The sequence below is a fragment of the Camelus dromedarius genome, chromosome 20, assembly GCF_036321535.1.
Source record: "Camelus dromedarius isolate mCamDro1 chromosome 20, mCamDro1.pat, whole genome shotgun sequence".
Lineage (NCBI taxonomy): Eukaryota > Metazoa > Chordata > Mammalia > Artiodactyla > Camelidae > Camelus > Camelus dromedarius.
In genome coordinates this window covers 17,108,958-17,132,079 of record NC_087455.1, presented here as the reverse complement: position 1 = coordinate 17,132,079, position 23,122 = coordinate 17,108,958, and the positions used below count along the sequence as shown (strand labels likewise).

The 23,122-nt window shown below is 42.5% G+C and overlaps 1 protein-coding gene across 4 annotated transcripts in view; it reads right to left on the bottom strand.

The window, feature by feature from the left end:
* SAMD12 (sterile alpha motif domain containing 12) overlaps positions 1 to 23,122 on the bottom strand; it is a 343,035-nt gene that overhangs the window by 141,936 nt on the left and 177,977 nt on the right. The window contains exons 4-5 of one of the 4 annotated variants that reach the window (XM_064476886.1): positions 5,365 to 5,505; positions 1,632 to 2,289 (exon numbers count right to left, since the gene is read on the bottom strand). In XM_064476886.1, the coding sequence (XP_064332956.1) occupies positions 2,276 to 2,289; positions 5,365 to 5,505 (155 nt within the window). In that variant the 3' untranslated portion in view covers positions 1,632 to 2,275. Of the gene's footprint in view, positions 1 to 1,631; positions 2,290 to 3,453; positions 3,695 to 4,737; positions 5,506 to 23,122 lie in introns of those variants that run through there. The other 3 variants (XM_031439538.2, XM_010988433.3, XM_064476885.1) reach the window with 3 other exon arrangements.

Sequence of the window (23,122 nt, the reverse complement as noted above, 5' to 3'; positions counted from 1 at the left end):
CTCCTGAAATCACATCACTGCCCTGAAGAGGGAATTACTATCCCTACTGACAGATCAGAGGTCCTGTGCTTTTTACTAGGTGTCTGATGTTGGGTCTGTTACTTAAATTCTTCATCCTCAGTTTCCCCATATGTAAATTGAGGCTAACAACAGTAATGATTATTGTGAAGCAAATGTCAGGAGTTGATATGGTAATTAGTGTATTGCTTTGCATATAGTAAACATTTAATACTCATTAGCTATACAAAAAAATAGTCAGTTTTCAGTATCCCTGAGTTGTTTTTCTTCCTAGAAATATCATACATTATTAAAAAGCTAAGGGTGCCCTTCATATGCTTGATTACGGATAAATTTGATGGATCCCAAAATAAGTTGTACTGCTTCTGTGTGTTACATAAGGCTCCTTTTCCCCCCACCTCTCATGAACCAAGCAGAAGGAAAGTATAATAATGGTGTTCCCAGCTGTGCACTGCACTTCCCGAAAGACAGCTGGACGTGCCCTGACATGGCTGAGTTTCTTGCAGGAACATGCAAGCAAGCAAGAGCGCAGATCGACATCCTCGCCATTCCACAGACATCACACAGAAGACCAGAGGGCTGCAGGGAGGAAGAAACTACCACAAAGGGACCAGAGGGGACAATAGTAAAGCAGGGCCAAACACTGGATGGATCTAATTTGGAGGTCTGATCACAAACTGATGTCACTGATCTGATGTGTGTATAATTTCTACATCCAAAAGAATGTTATTTCCTTGAGAGAAAAATCTGCAGAGTCCCTTCATTTGTTTCATTTTGGAGTTGATTTCCAAGTTTGTGGCAGGTTTTGTTGAATGTCTCCAGTGGGGAAAAGACCTCATCCTTTGATGAGGATGAGGTTCATCTTTGGAAATGGCAGCTCAATATTTAGCTTTAGATCTTGTAAATAAAGTGGGTAATCAAGCATGGTGAAACACAGTGGGTCCAAGATAAAGCTTGGAAAAAAACAACCCAATTAAAAAATGAGTAAAGGCTCTGAATAAATATTTACCCAGAGGAAATGCACAAATGGCCAAGAAGCACTTGACATAGTGTTCAACACCATTAGCCATCGAGGAAATGCAAATCAAAATCACAGTGACATACCACTTTACACGTATCAGAATTGTTATAATCAAAAAGATAGACAATAATAAGTGTTGACAAGGATGTGGAGAAATTAAGACCCTCATACACCGCTTGTGGGAATGTAAAATGGTACGGCTGCTTTGGAAAACAGTCTGGCAGCTTACACATGGAGTTACCCTATATGACTCAGAAATGCCATGCCCATATATACACTCAAGAGAAATGAAAATAGGTCTGCACAAAAACTTGTACAAGAATGTCCAAATCAGCATTATTAATGGTAATCAAGATTCAGAAACAATCCAAATGGCCATCCACTAATGAATGGATAAATAAAATGTGGTACATTCATACAATGAAATATTACTTGGCAATAAAAATGAATGAAATACTGATACATGCTTACAACATGAGTGAATCTTAGAAACATTATTCTAAGTGAAAGTAGTCAACCACAAAAGACCACATATTGAGTGATTCCACTCACAGGAATTGTCTAGAGCAGGCAAAAAGACAGAAAGTAGATAAGTGGTTTCCAAGGGCTGGTGGCTGGGGTGGAGGGGGGCATTGGGAGGAAATGGAGAATGACTGTCAATGGACACCAGATTTCTCTTTGGGGTGATGAAAATGTTTTAAAATGAATTGTGGTGATGGTTGCCTAACTCTGAAACTATACTAATTATCATTGAATTTACACTTTAATTGGGTAAAGTGTATGTCATGTGAATTTATAAAAATAAGGTTTTGTTATAAATTAATGAGGTTGATTTAATTTTGTGGCTTCTGTTACTGATAACCAACTATGTTCTGTACTTACTGTCACACTGCACTGAGTGATTTATAAATTTTAGCTTATTTAATTTTGATAATGTCCCTATGAAGTAAGTAGATTTATTGATCTCACTTTTCAGAGATTATGAAATTGGAACACAGAGAGATTAAGTAACTTCCCTGAAACAGCACAGCAGTAAGTGCTGGGGCCAAGAATTAAAATTCAGGCCAGCCTGATGCTAAAATTCACTCTTTATCCTTGTTTTTTCTAAAAAGTTTTTATTCTTTTAAATGGTTAATACATATTTCAAGACACAAAGTGACATAAAAAGTGTACATCCTCTCTCCATTCGCCTTCTTCCCTGTCCCATAGGTACAGCTTGTGTTAGCTCCTGGTGCATCATTCACTATTTCCTTATATAAACAAAGCACATACGGATATACCTTAATATTTTTCTTTCATTTGCAAATGCAGCATACTCTATCCCTTGTTCTGCACCTTGCTTTTTTCACTTTACCTGGCATCTCAGGAGATAATTACTATTTCTCACTCTTGCATTTATAATATCTTCAGAGTATACACCAGTGCCTGGATGTACTATCATTTATTTAGCTGATCTCTTAAAGATCGATACTGAGGTTCTTCCTAAACTTTTGCTATTTAAACAATTAAAGCTTCTATTTTGAAATTCCCTCCAAAAGCAAGAAGGAAACACATAAGAAATTTAATCATTTGTGAAATAAATCCTTTTCCTCAAAAATTGGCTACTACTTTGAAGGCAACAACCCCCACTGAAATGTGTTAGTTGGAAAATATTTCTTAAAAACAAACAAAAATTAATTGCATTATACCAGAGGCACAGTCTCATGTGGGCTGGGAAAGATATTGTATCTCTAAGAGACCAGAGATGTGAGTTATGCTCTTTAAGAGGAAAGCTCAGGGATTTCCAAATCTAAGTAATGTTCTAAGACACTTGTTTGTGCTTATTTGGCATATTATTTCCACTAATTAATATTTTCAGAGATGAGAAATCAAATATTCAATACTGAATCACATATCACCCCCCATGCGCATTTCCATATAATACATATGATAAGCCATTCAGTACACTTGGGTGGAATGGAGTTACAATTCTTATTACAGCCAACCTAGATTCAAAATATTTTAAGGTGACTTGAGCTGTCTTTAGAACTTCTACTGCCAGTTGTAAAACCGACTTGTCAATTTTTGTTTCACTTTTTGAAAAAAAAGAAACCATCACTTCAATAGGGCTATGGATTTTCAAAGCCTACCTGACATGAAATGAGTTTGAACATTAACATGGAAAGGACAAGCAATAAAAAAAGGTAATATGAGTGCAGACAAAATATCTAAGAGCTCGAGAACGTGATCTCTTCTAAAGGGAATGGAATGAAAGAATTCAAAAGGCACAGCTTTTCAAAGCTAAAGAAAATGACAACAACTGAATTGAAAAGGCTGAACTTAGCATTACCTTCCCAGAACACAAACATATATTTAGCTTAATAGACTTGAGTACTATCTCAGGAAAAATCTTATATATTATGCATCTAGGGCAATGAAAGCTGTAGAAAATGATTTTGCAAAGCAAACACACTGCAGGCTGACAGTAGCGGAAGAAAAAAAAAAGTCAAAGGCACACGTGATGAGTTCAGGTCTCATTCTATATATCATCACAGGAGGAAGACAGAAGAGCAGAGGAAACTCCAGACGCTGAACAGAACTGGGCAGAACGATGCTTGATTGAAGCTTAAAAAATGTGCATGTATTTTCTGATTAAGACTGTAATATGACTTTATACTGGATTTAGAAAATTTAGAAAAATACAAAGAAAACAATTAAAATCACCCACAATCTTACCACCCAAGGAGAATCATTATCAAAATACTGGCAAAATTCATTTACATCCCTTTTTCTATGTACATATAAAACTATATTCTTTTTACAAAATTGGGCTCATAAATAAAATTTCATACATGGCCTTCTCTCTACTTCCTATTATTTACTGAGTACTTGCCAATACTGTCATATATTCCTTGAAGATACAATTTCAATGACTGCATTATATTGTATCTTCTGAATTTAAACAGAATTATCTGATTCTTTCCATATTGCTGAACCTCTAGGTTGTTTCTAATTTTTTAGTTTTATAAATAGCACTGCAGTGGACTTTTTTGGTGATAAATCTTTGAAACTATTTTTACTTCTTAAAAGACACATAAAACTTTATCAGTAGGTCAGATTCACATTTAAGTCACTCGGTGTACCTGTGCCTGTAAATGTCCCATTGGAAGTCTCTGGGGAGCAATGCAAATAATGCATGTCCAATAAACAAAACTATTTTCATATCGCTTGAAGTCTATATTTATCCATGTAGAGCAGTCATCTTTCAGGCAGTACATTACTTCCTCTAGGCAAATAGACTATTACTGGGTTAATCTAAACTCAGTAACATGAAACTTGACTGACCCAGATTTCTCCAATATCAGTATGCATGCAATTACAATATTTTGCAGATTGAAAAATACCCAAGGCTTTCAAAAATAGGTATTTTATCATCCTTTCATTTAAAACAGTATGCAATGGGCATTAAAATTAAGCAAATGAAGGGTTATACCCAATGGAGTTTGATAGCAACCAAATCTTACCTGGACTTATAACTTACGTACAGTATTACTTAAGGTTTTCCTCAAATTCCACTTTTATTCTGTCACTTCCAATTACAGTGATTTCAAGTGCTCTCAACATATTGAAATTATTAATGATTCTTGTTTAGAACTATATGGTTGGAATATTCCAGTTTAAAATTCCCTATAGTCTATTTTAAAAAATGATTCTATTTTGTTTTCAAGATGCTAAATAGGGTTCTCAGTTTCTAGAGAGAGAGAGAAAGAGAGTGCGTGTATATAGACACAGAGAGAGACACAGACAGACACATACCTCCCTTTAGTTTTTCTCCCTTTAGTTAGTGAAAAGCAAAGTAAAGCAAAACACAACAAAAATCCCGCTCATATCATGGTCATATGAACTATGGAATCATTTGAATTCCAAAGCCCTCTCTGAATTGGTAGTCAGACTAAAACAGCTTGGGCTGCACTGTATGGTTGTGCAGGCTGCACACTGTACAATCTAGAGGGTACAACCATGTAATGATCTCTGTAACTGGTACCCTCTGGGACAGTACGATGCACAAGCTACAAGCTGTATGTAATGACCTTGAAATTAGCTCAGATAATTCTGTCTGCTTGTCCATGACTTCTCTGTGCATCCTTCCCCCTAGTGAGTGATGCAAAAGAGAAGTTTTAGGAGGGAAGTGGCCTTTGTATCTCTACATCTTCTTTTTAAGGAAGAAAATTGTGCAAATAAACAAACCAGTAACAATTCTTCCCTGGCTCCCATCTGTCATGATGGTAAGGGTATCTCTTCTCCCGTCTCCCCTTCCATCCACCCACTAGGTAGCAGCAGGATACCTTGTGTGAGTAACTGTAGGTTTCTGACTTCTTCCCGCACCTTCAGCTGGAGCACCTGTTGTAGGATGTGCTGCCGGAGGTTCTCCTGGGCAATTCCCATTCGCTCAAGCTTTTTGTCAGTAAGTCTCAGCAGGGCTCGCCCTGTAGGGTTTCAAGAAATAAAAGGAAAAGCAAATGAACAATGGCTGGAAAAGGATTTCCATCTTCCTCTTGGCTGATCCTGCCAAAACAGAAGTTTCCGTCTAAACAGAGACACTTTAAAATAGAGGGTCCTCCATTATGCCTGCTGACAGGAATGGATAAGCAGGATGAAAAAAGTCCACAAATTTAAAAAAAAGAAAAAAAAAGAAAAAAAGAAAAAAAAGATGAAAAAGAAAAAAAAAAGAACCTCCATTTTATCTAATAATATTGGCAATTCCCAGTTGACCCACACATTGAGTTAAATAAAACAGCAAAATTTTAACCTGGGTATTTGGGTCACAGATTGCAGGTTTCCATAGAAACGATGCTCTTTGCTGGATGATGGGTTCTGAGGCTCGCCCGTAGAAGTCCATGTCACTGACAAACCAGCTGAAAACCTAGATGCTCTAACTGTGGTTACAGAGAAACTCCGGCAATGTTTAACCCAGGTTACAATAATGTTTCTGTGAAACATGCATTTAAAGTTTCAGTTTTAATCAGTAGGCATCCACCTTCCCTGCTGGATCCCTGGTGCCTGGTTGGAGTTCCATCTCCAGCTGGTGGGATGTGTTAATATCAATCACTGGCCTAAGGTAAGAGTTCCAGCAGGGCTGAGTGTGAGAGGAGCAGGGTGAGCGAGGGCATCTAAAGACTGCAAAACAAGGAGCCTCAAGGGTGAGTGCCCCCAGAACAGGACACCCTGGGCTCTGGGCAGCCTCGCATAGTTTCCTTTCAATCCTTTATTTCCTTGTAGGGGGCGGTGTCCCGTGTGCTTCCCTTGCTACTATGGTTTCCATCCAGTTCCCCAGTTCATCCCACTCTGTGCTTGGCCTGAAAGAAGCATACTTCTGCTGTGAGAGTTTAGCACAGAAATGAAAAGAATGCTTGTTGTCAAATGCCCAGAGCACCACCCTGTACTCTCTCCCCCAAAACCCCCAGGCATCACACTTGCAGGGCTTTTCTCATTTTCACTGATGAAGAATAGACAGTGTCCACTCCGTGTGATCAACGATCTTTGGGTATACAATTATACATGCCTCAGAAACTAAATTCTCTACCTCCTCCAAAAAGAAACCCAACAGCCAGAAGGTGGGGTTAATGGGCATTTTCCTCTGAGGAAGAGGGACACCTCTGTGACCCGTGAGTAGAGACAGGTGAATGGGGAGAACCAGTTAGGAGCAACTCATACTGTTCACACCTCCCTTTTACCTCCTTTGAACCTTTGCTAAATGCATCGGTCAGGATAAATTAGGTTACATGCTGCAGTAACAAGCACCCCCAAAATATCAGCCACTACAAAGAGTTTATTTCCTGCTTAATCTATATGGCTTTTATATTCCTGCCTTTTCCCACCAGTGTCTTGACCACCTTGCTCTGTAGTCAGCTGCCTACACGTGGAGGGATCAAGGAGAGAAAAGTCAACTCAATCTCAAAAAAAGAAGCACTAACTAAATTTCCTGATACTCCAAACTGGTTCTATATGGCATTTCAGTGACCCAGGCTACTGGGCCCTTCACATATTCATAGATTTTTGAAGTTGGAAGAAGCTAAAAGTCCTTCATGTTGATCATACTCCAGTCTTTTACTTCTTTCCTTTACTTTGTGTTTCCTGAGCACCATTCTATGCCTCACCCTATTCTGGGTACTGGAGCTACTGAGATCTTCTGTATCTTCTGCCTCTGTGGAGCTTACCATTAGTGTGAGAGGCAGATCACATAACAAATAAATGGATATATTGGGGTAGACAGGGACTCCTACTGGAAGGATGGTGCTAGTGTAGTTTGGGTGGTGAGAAGAGGCCTCTCTGAAGAGGTGACACCAGAACACCTAGAAGCGTCAAAGCAATTAGAGTGGCAGGAAGGCCAACGTCACTAGGACAGAGTAGGCAAGATAAGTGAATGCAGCAAAGGAGGTCTGAAGGAAGGCAGGGGCCAGACCACAGGGCCTCCTAGGCCTTGGTGAGGACTTTGGATTTTATTCCAAATATGGAAGGCTTAAGCAAGGGATGAACTGGGCATCATCTCATGTCACTATGTGGGGAACGAACTGGGGGTGGGGAGTATGTGCAGGAGCAATGGGAGAAGTCAGCACGTGGCCATGGCAGTCAGAACAGAAGTGGGGGCGCCTTGTACCAGGGTGCAGGGGAAGACAGCAAAAAGAAAGATGTAGTTGAATTTCAGTTAGGGCACCTAGAAGTGAGGAATGAGAGAAAGGCAGACATCAGAGACAACTCAGGTTTTCAACCTGAGCCACCATTTCAGGCACTGCCTCCAAGAGAAGATGTACTGGAGGGACGAAATCATGGAAGCATTAGTGCTATTCTTCCCCCCTTTTGAGAGCACTTGGGGTGCAGAGAGATAGTGAGAACTAAGGAAATAAACAAAGGAGGACAGTTAAAATAGTCTTCTTCCCCAGAAGGCTTTCACTCATTCAATACTCTCCTCAAATCCCAAAGCTCTGAGCTGACCGGAGCAAGCTGAGCACGGGCACATCCTGGTGGAAATTAGAGAAACAAGGGGGCCCTCTCATGACCCGAGGTCTGTGCCGCTCACTCCAACAGTTGCCTTGGGTGCTAAAACTGCTTCCCAGGACCCCTTGTAGAAGTTCAAGCCAGGGAATATTCCGAGGGGATGTTCACACAACAGAAATAAGGATCTCATGCTCTGCTAACGATTTTGGAAAATTAGAATTTTGCCTCAATTGACGCTTGCGCACGTCTGTACAAGCTTTACTGTGTGTGACCTAATACAATGCTGGCTCCGTGGGAATAAGTGTCTTCTCTGTCATATGTGCCCTGTGGTTGCCCAGCTGCTGCTCAAGAAATATTTATTGAACGAATGTACTTAAGAGCCACTAAACAAATGTTGTCTTCTTGCATACTGATAATCTCAAGGCTGTTAAATTATTGTCTTCTCTGGTGCAAGAGACTTGGCTGGACACTGACTCTCAGGTAAGAGAGCATCAACACTGAGAAACTGAATGTTGCAGAGGGAGGAGGTAGCATGCTGGTGGTGGTGACCACTGAAACACCTGCAAAGAGGAGAGCAACAGACAGCTTGAGACTAAATGACCACCTCTCCCTCCAGCAGGCTTAAAGAAAGACAAGCATCTCGTTCTGCTTTCGAACAAGCACCGAGTGAGACTACGAGCTTTGCTGGGCAGCAAGAACGGGTAACTGACAGTAGAGTGAGTGGTGGATTCGTTTCCTGCAGTTGCCTTTAGCACACTACAAATATAGGGGCTCCAAACAACAGAAAGGTATTCCTCATGGTTCCGGAAGCCAGAGTTCAACATTAGTGTCACTGGGCTGAAATCAAGTTATGGGCAGGACCACACCCACTCTGGAGGCTGTAGGGGAGAATTTGTTCTTTGATACTTCTAGCTTCTGTTGGCTGCCAGCAATCCTTTGCTTGTGGCCACATAACTCTCATCTCTGCCTCTGTTTCCACGTCACCTTCTCCTCTCCTGTGCATGTAATCTCATCCTGCCTCTCTCTTGTAAGGACATGAGATCTGATTTAGGGCCCATTTAAATAATCCTGGAAAATCTCCTCCTGTGAACATCCTTAATTAAGGACATCTGCAAAGATCCTTTTTCCTTATAAGGTAACATTTATAGGTTCCAGGGATGAGGACCTGGTATCTCTGAATGGCCATTATTCAGTCTGCTATAAATTGGAAGGAAAACCTTTCAGATTTCTGAGTATGGCACGGGGCTCATGTTCCATGTGGAGAGGTGACGCTCAGAGAAAGTATTTGACTAAAACCACACAGGAAATGGTGGGAAGATGTGGGTCTAGACTCGTGTCTCTGACCTTCAGGCCTAGTCTGGTCTTTGGTCTCTACTTCAGGTGGCCCCCATCTTCTGCTTGGAGACTGGTAACAGGAGCCCTGTCACAGCTTTCCAAGATAAGTGACCACACACCATAGGGCCCAACGGGAAATTTCAGACAGAGCTGGAGGAGGGCAAAGGATGTGGCCTCGGCTCCCACCCTACTGGAAAGTCTCGGTGTCACTGTAAGTGGTTGGGGGAATGCCACTTTTCCCAAAGAATCTGAATTGCAGGGCCTCTTTTCTTCTAGAAATAGAGGTCGCTGAACAGTTCCCCAAACAAATGGCCACCAGTGTACTGGGTTAGCTCTAAACCTGCTCCCAGGTAAAGGCCTGTGTCACACACCAGGGAGATGTCCCTGGCTCTACCCCAGTCCTGGCTGGGCCAGAGCAACAGCATGAACAGAGTGATAGGTGCTGGACATACAACCAGGGTGCCACAGCCCGAACCCCTGTTTCTTCAATGTCATCATTACTCCAAAATTAGAATTTCTGGAACAGAGATACAAGCAGAGGAGCATAATCACAAAAGCATGGGCTCTTCAGCTAAAGGGTATAAAGGCCCAGGGAAGTCCATCTGAGTCTTACTTTCCTCACCTCTACAGCTGGGAGAAAAATGACACTATTTCACAGGGTGACTGTAATGGTCAAATGACATCATACAAATACACGCCCTTTGCAAACTGGAACCACTACGATGATGCAGTTCGGGTACCACAGTCGTCTGGCTGGCTGAGGATGCTTCCCCCTCCTCCCTCCTCTCCCCCTCCCGTTCCTCATCATCACCACAATAATAATCGCAAACATGTATTGAGCCGTTACCAAGTGTTAAACACTGTTCTAAGAGCTTTACATGGATTACCTCATTTTCAACAATTCTCTGAAGATACTATTATTATCTGTAATCGATTGAGAGCTACTAAACATAGCTAAAGGTCATGTACTCACTAAGCAGCAGATCCAGGAGACAAATACACCTAGAGGCCATGCTCTTCACCACCTCCCTAAATTGCCGCCCAGGAATTCTTCACACAGACCCCACGTGCTCCCCAGCCAGGCTTCTGCCAGGTCTCGGGTAGGGAGCACGAGGGTCAGGAAAAGTCACGGTCTCTGAGGACCTAAAGGCACGCAACGCAGACATGAGAATGACTTCACGATGGACCGGCTGTAATGGCCTTCACCTTTCGGTCTTCCCACAGCGAGGGGTGACAGGGGACTGAGGGCTCTCTGAGAGGAGCCGTGAAACAGATTCACCCCTCCTTTATCACAGAGTGTCCACATCTGTACCACGGACCGAACACCTCTCATGGCAAAGAACCAGGAGGAGAAAAGATAATTTCCCAGCCAATGGGACAAGTGCAGATTCTTCCAGAGCCCGGAGGAGGGGCACCTCACTTAGCTCAGGTCCTTGAACAAGGGACAGAAGTCAGGAAGGTGAATAGGAGGGGGAAGGGCGTTGGAGGCACAGGGAACAGCTTAGGCAGAGGACGGCTACGATTACATGGTACACTCCAAGAAGCGTGGTATCGCCGGGGGCGGAGCAGGGCAGGAGGGGTCTCAGGTGCTGTTTCCGGAGGCCTATCTCACAGGGAAGCCAGTTTTTGTCTGTTTTTCCTTCCTCTGCCCAACCTGAAGCAGCACAAATGAGGCAGAGATGATGTTCATGGTCATAAAACACTCGCATTTGTAAGAGACCTCATTTTTGCCTGCACTCCATCCCCGCCCTTCTCTGGTAGAAGGATCTCTCTTTTGTCTTTATTTTTTTGTTGCTGGGGGGGCTGCTGCTTGTCACCTGGTGGGCTTTGACTCAGTAAAAACGCCCCTGTGCACTTTCATTTCTCGAGTCCTATATAATTTTCTTGATTATTTTCCTTTTTATTTGCTGATTCCCTCCCATCTCCGATAATGTAGTGATTATTTCCAACTAGAGTCTGACTCAATGGAGGCACTGAATAAATATTTCTTAAATTAACGCTGGGTGTGTGACCCAGGCAGGGCAAATCATATTTACTTGACTTGCTATGGCTTGTTAAGAGGGAAGTTCTCTTTCTTTCTTAGATCATGTCCCAAGGGACACAAGCAGCTTAGACTTGCCATTAGTGGCTGTCTTTGCCACTTTATGGAGAGAACTTGCTAGAGAATTAAGCCACCAGGGAGAGCAGAGCTGAGAAAGAGAAGGGCAGGGAGGCAGGGAGGCAGGGAGGGAGGGAGGGAGGGAGGGAGGCAGGGAGGCAGGGAGGGAGGGAGGGAGGCAGGGAGGTAGATAAGATAACATTATTTGATTTCCTGAATGCAGCCTTGCCTGAGCCAGATACCCCTGGGCTTCTCATTTATGTAAGTCAATATTGAGGGCGAGGGGGCGGGGAGCCAGGTGAGCTCATTGGTACCACGTGCACCCAAGAGAATCTTGACTTTCAGACCCAAGCTGATCTGGGATTCTCAGCGGAGCTGCTGTACTGTCCTGCTTACCGCCATTTCAAGAAAGCCCATCACGGTGCTGGTGAGGAAGCGTAACGAGAACCTATTGTAACTTATTTTCAAAAAGTTAACCAGTGGCAAATTTTGCTGTTTTAATTACCATTCTTTACAAATTATTTGGAATACATCGTAAACCCAGCTGCACACTTCTGTGTTTGATGCACCTGGGGCAACCTCCTTGTCCAATTACACCGGAGGTTACAAACTCAAGTGCTGTCGGGATAACGTAACTGTGTGGAGAGGACCGCTCTAAGGGATAAATGAGATTAGGTGGATGACAGTGGACAGGATAGTTTGGCTTTTTTTTCCCCTAAAATGTACAATTCCAACCCATTTTTGCTATGTGAGAATATAGGCTGACTGTTGCTCCATCTCCCATTTTTAAGTTAAGAACAACTGAAAATCCAGAAGTTTTATGAAATCTCCTAATTTAAAACATGCTCATTTCCCCCCAGATTATGAGAGCCAAACAAAGCATGGATGCAGGTCATATTTGTCTCACAAGGTGCTACATTCAACACCTGACTTTTAACCTTTCCTCCCCTACGACCCTCCCCCTTGCCATGGGAAGGGATTTAGGCAGCCTTGCCTTCAGAATTTCAACTGACTTTATGGATGGACTCCAAGTTCTGAGATTCCATTCTGTGCTGCCTGTTCTGGATTAACAGCTAATGGGACCGAGGGTGGGTGATGACTAGTTGGAAATGGCCCTTTGGTTTTTACAACCTAACGTGCAGTGCAAACCCATTGTCTTAAGTGACCCCAACCCAGTCCCCCAACTTGGTGCCTGATTTCCTAAAGGTGACTGCAAATCACTGACACCAGGGCTCACAGCACTCTGAGGTTGGCCAACCCATTGCCTCATTTTCTGGCAAGAATGTGCACAAAATCTTCCAAGACCAATAAGTCTCCTCACATTTCTACCCGCAGCCCAGCCTGGTCACTTGCTTGGCTACATTCAGAATGATTAGCAGTAAATTAAAAGCCCCCTCTCCGTGTTGAGAAAGGGAAGGGTTAATGGACATTTGCAATGCGGTCACTGTAAGTCATTTACCACACCGATGGGAACTGTATATTAATTTTTTTCACCAGTCTTACATAAAAAGACTGTTTTAGACAATCTAGTTTTTTGGTTGGATATATTCAGGTGCTAATGATGTTAATAGGAAAAAACTGGAATAATGCTAATTCCCACCTGAAATATAAAGTCAGAAAGACATTATATTACAGTGCTTTCAAACAGAGGGAAATGTAGCCATGCGCCATTTTCCAGCCCTCCAAGAAGGAGTACACAGCTTCCAAGCAGTACATTAAAGGTAAATTCTTTGTACGTTGCTGGCAGCACACAGAGTTACCAAATCCCTCCAAAAATTAATTTAAGGAAACTTTAAAACGTTCTGTTTGGGGATTCTGTGTTGGTCCCTGGGAAGACTCAGTAATTACTTCCCTTGTACCTCAGAGCAGATTTTTCAAGCAAATAAGTGTAGTATCAACATAACGGAGACTATGGTTGAAGATTTATGACACCATAAACAACCTTCAAGGTCTCTCCTGTTTTTGATAGGTAGACCAGTCCTCTTGGTCTGTGTGCTTTTGTTGGTCAGCATTTCTATGCATTGTTTTGGGATTCCCTCTTAATCGAGTGTCACTAGGCAAGCAACTCACCGTGCATCAGGCGTCTTTTAAAATTAATTACCAAGAAGCACGTGAGATGTTTGTTGGAGGCCTCCTCCTCCCCCTTGATATTCCACTCATGGCAACAGCCAAACACATACACTGCTCATATGTTGAAGAGGCAGGCGCTGGGCTTGCTGGCCTCTGTGCATGAGCTAATCTGAACCAGTGACCCACTGCCAAAGTAATGTTTAGAAAAGTTTCAAAGCTACTTTGACTTTCTCTTCCTGATACCTAGCGACCTGGTTTCTTCTTGAACTTTTAAGTGTTGAATTTTATTAATACCAGGGGTTTCTGTGGTAGAAAAATTAACAAGTGGGTACTGTCCCAGGTCCAGAAACATTCAATGGAAGAGATGGAAACTGTGTTCCTGCCTTCGGGGAGCTGAAAAATTACCCACAGATGTTAAGATCCACGGGCATTAAACAGCCTAGAAGCAATTATGTGATAAAACCTGCAGCAATGACCAGGAGGACCATGAGATCTATTAGGAAAGCTTTGGGGAAAAAGGGAGAGGTCTCGGGTTTGGAGTGGAACATCAGGACTGGATGAAGCAGCTGTTTGCTCCACGGTTACTAGTGTGATGATTCACCCCTCCAGGCTTCAGTACCTTCACTTGTAAATTGGGGATGAAATGAGACCCTCTCTCCCATGTTGTGCCGATTAAGTACTCAGTGATGGAGGCAGAACAGAAAGGGTCACGGCCATTTTTAGAAAACACAGCTAGGGAAAGGTAAGGGGCCCACCCAAGATCCTACAGGGGGAGGGGTAGTTCACTCCTAAACGACAATGGGGGCACCTGAAAGGACGGCGCCCCGATGTGGACAGTGGGAATCCTGTCTCAGGAGGCAGGGGTAAAAAGGAAAAGAAAATTTAATTTAGTATAGCCCAAATTTCATCAACATGATATGCAAGTAGAGTGGACCTTATCTGCTTGACTTTGTCCATTCGGGTGTTACTGACATTTGGGCTGGGTATCTCCTTGTCGTGGGGGGCTGTCCTGCACACTGTAGGGTGCTTTGCAGCATCCCTGGCCTCTCCCCACTAGATTTCAGTTGCAGCTACTCCCAGTTGTGCCAGTTAAAAATGTCTTTGGATTTTTGCCAAATGTCGCCCCTGGCTGAGAACCGGTGATGTAGATGTTTGCTTTCGACTGATTCTCAAAATGCTGATCCAAGAGACAAACTCATCCTCAGCACTGATAGTTCATGGGACTCAGGTGGGTGAGGGGGCAACCCAACATGACACATACTTTTGGGAAAAGCACCTACTATGTGCCAGGCCCTTTCCCATCCATTGTCCCATTTAATCCACAAATCACCTTGGGAAGCATTTTTTCTCCCCATTTTAAGCATGAGGAAACTGCTGTTCATGGAGCTAAAACACCAAGGCACACAAGCAGAAGAACAGGGATCTTAATTCTGCAAGTAAAACTTTCCATGCGTTGGGTCTTGAAATGCCTCAAAGACCATAACCACAACACTTCAACTGAGGTTTTACTTAAGGGTCCTCATGAATAAAAGAGAATGAAAGTGAAATAAGGTTCCCCTGTTTAATCAGTGACAAAAAATGTGAGGAAACCAAGACCATAAAAATTGATGGTATTTGGCATTGCTTCCATGCTGAAGAGACAGTAGAAACCCACACCTGCAATATGTTCCCTTCTGTCCTCCAAGAGGGGGTTAAAAATAAGCTTGTCAAGCTTAAGGTCCAAAATCTGATGTCAATAGGTTACATCACTAAAATTTCTGTTGGAATAAGATCAGCAATCTGAATAGATTCTCCTTAGCGCACTCTTTACCCGTGCCTTCCTACGCGTTCTGCCTTCGCCTGTCTTCCCTCCCTGCTTACCTGATGGGATTCCAGGGTTGGCTCTGGTCTTACTTTCTCCCAACTCTCTGTGGAATCTCCTGGTAAATTATAAGGTGCTAAGTGTTACAGTGAAGACATCTATCCCTCACTTAGATTAAAGGTCCTTACGGCAAGAGTGTATCTTTCCATTTTTATGCTGCCAATGCTCATAATACTGCTTAATATACCAAATGAACTTTGTCAAGGGAAACGCAAGCTAGAGAATGTGGCAGACGCTAAGGGTAACAGCCCCGCATTGCATTTTCATGTACATGTGAACCGACTGGCTTTATCATGTCTGGAGTGCCAATACCTTGACTTTGCAAAAAGACTTGCAGGCTTGCAACAGCCGCCTGGTTGTCCAAGCTAGCGATGGCGCTAATGACTGTGGAACTTGAGACGTGGACAGATGACAGCTTCAGTCTTTTCCTTCCCTTACCCCAGGGATTATAATGCTGGAGCAGGAGGAAGGTGGGAAGAACAGAATGAGAGAAGGGAGGGAGCTCATGCTGTGATGAGTTAGATCCCCCCTGAAGATTGGCGGCACAGGGGAAGAGGGGACTGCATGGCCCTGATGGCATGGACGAACAGCTTTATGATGGTTGAGGGCACGCCCTTGGAGTCAGATGCTTGGGTGCGAAACGTATCTCCACCAATTACACGTCATGCTGCCTTAAACAAGTTACTCAACCTGATTTTAAGTCTTCATTTACCCACCTTACTAATAGGTGTGATAACATTATCTCTGTCATAGGAATATTTATGAAGATTAAATGAGATAATACACAGAAAGCACAGTGCCTGGCATGTAATAAGTTTTCAATAGAAGTTAGCAATGGATGATGATGATGCCAGTCCTAAGACTGAGGATTTACTACCGGTGAGTCTCTGATGAGCAACGTGGTGCCTTTGTTCCCACAGGTGAAACGTACCACACCCACTTTACACAGCGCAGCCAAGTTGTAATTACCTCCACCAACTCCTATGTCCTACACGCCTTCACTCGCTGTTACTCTCAACCACAGCTTGAGGGCTCAGGTCACTTAGATGCCCTTACTTCTGTTTTTTAGAATTCCATCATGGCAGGATGGGTATCTCATATATTTAAACTGATCTCACATTGAGATCTTTCTAAAGAACTTTAAGTTGCAATGAGACATTTCAAGAATTACTTGGAAAGAAAGCAGAGCAACGTCCACTTGGGTTTTCTCCAACAAGCACACCCTAGGGCCAGTGTTTTGGGACCAAAATGCGACGTACAAGGGTTCTCTAACCACAAAACATTTCAAATCACTGTTGTAGGAAACACTTTGTTCACTATGGGTTCAATTAAAGACACATTAAAATCAATAATAGACTCTTTCTATAATCAATTATAAATGATAATAAAAATGGACCCAGGAAAGCTGGGGAAAAAAGAGGAAGTTGAAGGAAAAAGTGAGATTTTTGCTACGATGCTCTCTTCTGACTTAGATTTGGCTATAAAATACTTCAGTTCAACATCAGTTAATTCATACTTCTAGTAATCATGTAATAACAGCTTAGTTTAATTATATACATATATTTGGAAAGCAACCTGAACTTGGAATAGAAAGCTTGGGCTAGAAGCTTGGTGCTTCCACTTACTAGCACTGTAAGCTGAAGCAGCTTACTTAAGGCCACTGGGTCACAGTTTTCTCATCTGCAAAATGGGAATCCTGATTTTAGTCACTTTGAACTTCTTATGTGAAAGTTAAATTAGGCAGTGCATTTGAAAGTGCCTAGCACGGTACCCAACTCAATACATTTCTTTCTGATTAAAATAGAGATTACATAACAGTGTGCCCTGTTTCTATCATTACACTTACTGTACTAGAGTATAATCATGAATTTGTTCACATGCCTGTCCTCCCTTCCAAATTCTGGCCTCTTTATAAAGAGAACGTGGATTTCATTTAACTGGGTAACTCAGTGCTCAGCACTGGATTGCTGTTCATTGCAGTTTTGCTGAAGGAGTGGCCCTGCGAGAAAGGGAGAAGAGATGGTATGGTCCTCATTCTGAAGGTAAGAAAACAGGCCCAGGAAAGTGGAGGGAACTGCCTAAAGTCACATGGCTAGGACACAGCAGGGGCTAGGACCAGGACACCTGACTCTAATTCACGCTGCATCTGGCCACTTTGGTTCAGCCTTCATCTAATCAGCAGTGACCTTCTAATGCGGCCATTAGGCTCGGTGCTGGGTATCAGCCGTGTGGTCTGTGCACTCACAGAGCTGCAGTGTAGTGAGGGAAGTACTCACAAAAAGGAAACACCCAAATAAATGATTCCAACCCCCAAATAAACCAGTTCAAGGAAGGAGAAGAACAAAAGCCTCTTCATGAGAAAAACAGGGGAAGCCCAGGTTAGATGGAGGTGCGGGGAGAGCAAATTTGAAAGATCCTTCCGGCTGAGATCTGAATGGTGAGAAAGACTGGTGAAGGGTAAAGGGAAGGAGGTTTGAGGCCGAAGAAAAATAAGATGTGCAAATGTTCTGTGTGGAATATTACTTTTCAGTGAAGGCAAGGGGGCCAGGGAGGGGGTGCTTGTGGGGAGGGTGGAGGCCATTGGCTTGAGATAAGGATGGAAGGGCAGACAAGGGCAAGGTCATTCTTGGTCTTGGATGCAAGATCAAGGATCCCATTACTCCAAGTGTGATTGTGAAGTCAAAACAGTTTCAAGCAGGGTGGTGCCATGCTGCAATTTATATTTAAACACTCTCTCTCTGGCTGTAAGAAGAAGAAATGTCTCAGCTGAGGGTTTATCTGAAAGTAGAGAAATTAGTGGGGACACCAGAGCTTTTGCTGAGCCCATGGATGATGGTGGCTTCTACTACAAGGTGGTGATAGAAGGATGTGAAGAGAGAAGATATTTTGAATGTAGAATTAAAGGGATTTAGTGGTAAATTAGGTATCTGAAGCAAGAGAGAAACAGATGACAAAGATGATCTGTGTGTTTCTGGCTTGAGCAATGAAAGAAAAGAAATGGCCATTGCTGACATGGAGAATACTGAGTGAGCAGGTTTGAAGGAAAAGATCAACACTTCTGGTTAGAACATGGGATAAACCTGAACTGTATGCCTGTGAGATATTCAATAGAATTGGAAAGTAGGCAAGGAGGTATATAAGCTGGAGCTCCAAACAGAAGTCAGGTTTGGAGTCCAGCTTGGGAGCCACCATCACGGAGCTGACATATAAACCCATGGTCAAAGAGAAAGACATGAACAGAGGAGAGGACCTAGGGCTGATGCTCTGAGGACCTGTAGCATTGAATGGATACATCAGTGAGACAGGCCAAAGGGGACACATTGCTAGTTGATGGCTGGAGACATGGAAAGAAATCTGGGAGAATGAGGTGCCAGAAGGAGTGTGGTTCAAGAAAGAGACTATTTGTGAGGAACACTGAGAAGCCCAGAAAGGTGTAGTCACTAGAGCACACCTTGCAGTGGAAGGCCCTTGAGGCACAGACTGTGTGAAGGGTAGAGTCTAACACATCAGGTCATCCCATCACTGAGCTCTTCTCCTAGGTTAAATTATCTTTTGGTTGACCTAATACATAAAGGGGTCACATGGAAATGGATCCCTAAAACTTTGACATCATTAGTACCAACAGTAAAGACATAGTCAACAATTTTACTGGACAACTACGATGAGCTAGGCATGAATGAAAACTTCTCTTTAATTTATTCTTTGGGACAGTCCTCTCAGTAGGTTTAATTGGTAACCCTATTTTAAAAGGGAGGAAAATGGGGCTCGAGAATTTTAGGGACTATGATCACATAGATGGTAAGGGACAACAGATTGGTCAATTACTATTTTTCCAACCCCTAGTCCATCTTCTCTGCCCGTTTTTCTGCCTGGCTTCTCTCTGCATTTGAACAGAAGCTTTGGAAAAGAATCTTTCTTTAAAAAAGGTATTTTAATTTCTAGCCCTCATTAGAGCACCTGCTATGTAGTGAGCCATCAATAAATGGTTGACAGAGGGTGGGAGAGAAGGAAAAGAATAGAGGGAGAAAGACTAGAGAAAAGTAGAGACCAGATAACTTAGGCCAAACCAATTTCCAACAATAATTGATTCTACTGAACCATTGTAGACTGCGCCATGCCACTTAGATCCCCCTTGAAGACTAGAGAACGCCCCAGTTGCTGTGAGTGAGACAGCTTTCAGCTGTCAGCCCTTCTGGGCAATGCCGTGGGGTGAAAAGAGCCACTTTGCCCAAAGTCCTGCCCCTCTTCCTGAGAGCGGCCGATATCCAATGACTGGTGGATGGGTGGGAGGGAGAAGGCATAAAAACCCAGCTCCAGGTAGCCCAGCCCCAGTTTGGATCAACTCCCCAGGTCAACCCCAGCTCCAGAGCCTCGTCATGACTGAATCACAGCCCATCTGGCTTCTCTCACTTTCCCAGCAGGTATGGACCATGAGGACACCACCCAACAAACTCCCAACACCCAGATCTCTTTCTCGGAGCCTGCTTCCTGGGGAACCCAAACTTCGACAGGGATTCACTGGGCAAAGGGGTTCCCAATCGATTCTCTGTCGTGAACAGGGGCATGTTGCCTGTGGTGATTTTAAAACAGCCCAGGTGACTTCATTGTACCATCTGGCACACCTCTAGGTTGCCTGCCTCTATGGTTAGTAAGTGTGTTTGTGCAGGGAATGAAAATGTTTAATAGTGGCCTCCACGATACATCACTAGCATGATAAATCTGCTGCTAAAAATTGTACGTGTACATCATCTATTGATTTTATCAGGGTGTCTCATTCTCCATAAAGCACTGTGAGCACTGTGTAATAATAGCACACTGTATCTGAGCCCTATGTAGATCATAAATACATATGTACATACATACATATATTTTCATCCACACACAAATATCTATGTATAATCTATCTCACTGTTATATGCTTGACATGAATTATCTCATCAGATTCTCACATATAAGCACAATTACTTCTCTCATTCTTCAGATGAGAAAATTAAGCCCAGAGGGATTAAAGATCCTGACAAAGACTTCCCAGTAAGAAGAGCTGATGTTTTGGGTCAAATCAGGCACTACCAGACTTCAAGCCCTTTACATTAATTTGAGCAAATTTCTCACAAAAAGCTGTGAATTTAATAAGAGAATAGTTAAGAACAAACAGAGTCTTATGGAGCCCTCATTTTGCAAATTTAGATTTTGTTTACTGGGTTTCCTTAAATCAGGAGATACCTGGATACACAAGTACATCAAATTCCCAAACAACAAAGCCACAGGGAAATGTAGCATTGTCCTTTGCCCCTTGCAGAAGCTACATCTTCTCAACCATTCAAGTCAGCTTGCTTTTGCAGTCAAAATTGTTTCCTTTGTATGCAAAGTAATGGAGCATAGCAGAATACATGCCTTCAGCTACAAATATCTGTAAATCAACACACACACTCCACCATGTTGCGATCGTGAGAACACACACCCTCACAAGCCAGGAGACAGCCTGTGTCAAAGGAAGAGCTGATTCCAATGAATACTGATCAGCCACTAAAAACAGAACTGAGATTGGAAAAAAAACATAACTGATAAATGCATTGCTGTCATAACACCAACAGCTTGGATTCAACAAAAACTATATTGGTTAAATTAAGTCTTCTACATAAAGATGTCAAATGTTACAACTTCACTATTACGGTGAAGAATAGCTTCAAAATGTGCCTAAACTGAAGAATTGGATGATGCCTTCCTAGAAATGACTTTACAGACTTGTCAGTTCTAAAATCATAAATCTCTACTCAAGCATCAAATTTCTACTGGTTCGAGTTGCATCTTCCCAGTCCCGGCCATCTGAACCATTTCTGTATCTTGCTTCTAACCTTATAAAGAACACACGTGTTTGTAGTGAATGTCCCTAGATTTATCCCTTAATTATAAAGTGCTATGAAAACTGGACAGAGCTCAAAATTTGAATTTATAACCTTTCCTTCAGATTTTCCTTGATAGAAGAACAACAGTCTTCCAGGCTTCTTTTTTGCCTCGAGTCCTGTATATTTTCTGGATTGGGTTATTACAGCTCTAGGCTTTCTCTAAAACATGGAAATGTTAAAAACTCATGAGGACACTGAAAGCAGACCTTATGAGAATTCACCTTTTAAATGAATGAAGTCATGAGATGCATCGCTGAGATCACACACAACCCCACCCCAAAACTTTTGAAGATGCTGGGATTGCTCAAATACCTATTAAATGTGCTTCTACATTTAACCTTGAGATTTTATTTTCAGAATGTCTTTTCATCACTTACAAATGTAGCCACATGATTTTCAATCCAACTTGTAAGATGAAAGTAAGCCTTTCTTGAGCATGATTTACATTTCCTGTATTTGTTCCTTATAAATTACATTTTAAGCCCAATAGTCTGATTTATGAAGCTCCACTTCCTTGTCTTTCCATAAGAAAAAAGGCACATGTGTCCAAGATTAGATTCTAAACAATCCACTGCATTTAATTAGGAAAGCCTACTCAACACAGGGAAGTTTGGGGAGAAGGAGAAAATCATATGCCTAAGAGAGGAAATAATTCAGTTTTACAAAATCACTGAAATTAGACATGGGAGAGGCTTATCAGGTCATCTATCAAAGCATGCATTTGACACCCAGATTTAATATGCCAGAGATGTTGGGTCACCAGAGGTACCTCCAATCTTTTGATAAAGTGGAGAAACTGAAAAAGAACATTTAAGGAGCAGAGCCCTTAATCAAAGGCAAGTCCTCATAGATCAAAATATCAGACAGAAATATGTAAGATGCAGAGGAAAGGCAAATGGAGAAATGACACAGGAACATCAAAGAGATAAAACTTTATTTGAAAGCTTTCTAGATAGAGATGCAAGTCCTGTATGATGTCCACGCTGACAGCGTCCAGAGATTGGGGTTTATAAGGGAACTGTGACAGCTAGAAAAGCCAGAGGGGTCAAAGGCTGAAGGATATTATTGTGTGTAAAATCCCAACCTTTCATCTATGGAATGTAACCTAATCCTCAGAAATCTGCCCTGTTTTCCTTCTAGTAAAGAGCAATGGCTTGTAGTAAACATTCTTCTTAGTGTGTGCGTGTGTGCGTGTGCTGGGGAGAGAGGAGATAGGAAAGTACGGGCCCTGGGCTGATAAAGTAAGGCCAGAAGGGAGCAGATGCTGCCATTTACTCAGATAATCAGAGCAGAATTATCTAAAAATTTTAAGCATCTGTAGATTTCACCATATGACCTTTGATAAGACAAATCTTTTGTAAAGCCTGGTCTTGTTTGTCTTTTATTGTTTTCCTCTGTTTAAAAAAAAAAATCTGATACTAGTACCTAGTTGCTACAAGCCATTTGAAAAGGAGAAGCCTGCCAGAAAACAGTGAAGTGGGGTAAAAAGAACTAGCTGGTGAGCAATCTCTAGAATTTATCAGAATCCCTGTCGAGAGTCCACCCACACAGCATGCACTGTCAATGGGGTACACAGCCTCTTAACTGATTTATTGCATCTCTCCACACAAACACTGTGCGTAGCATCTGCTGCGAAGCACGCTGCGTCTTCACGCCAGCCTGCCAGTTGCTTTAACACAACTCTAAGGATTCAAGAGGATTTGTTCATTTCGACTAGGTCGCTGTTACAACGGGACTAATGAGAACAAAGTTTAAGAGATAAAGTGTACCCTGAACTGTTAAGACAATCGGGCTGTAACTCTTGGTGGAAACGGGGAATAAAGTCTACTATACCTTTA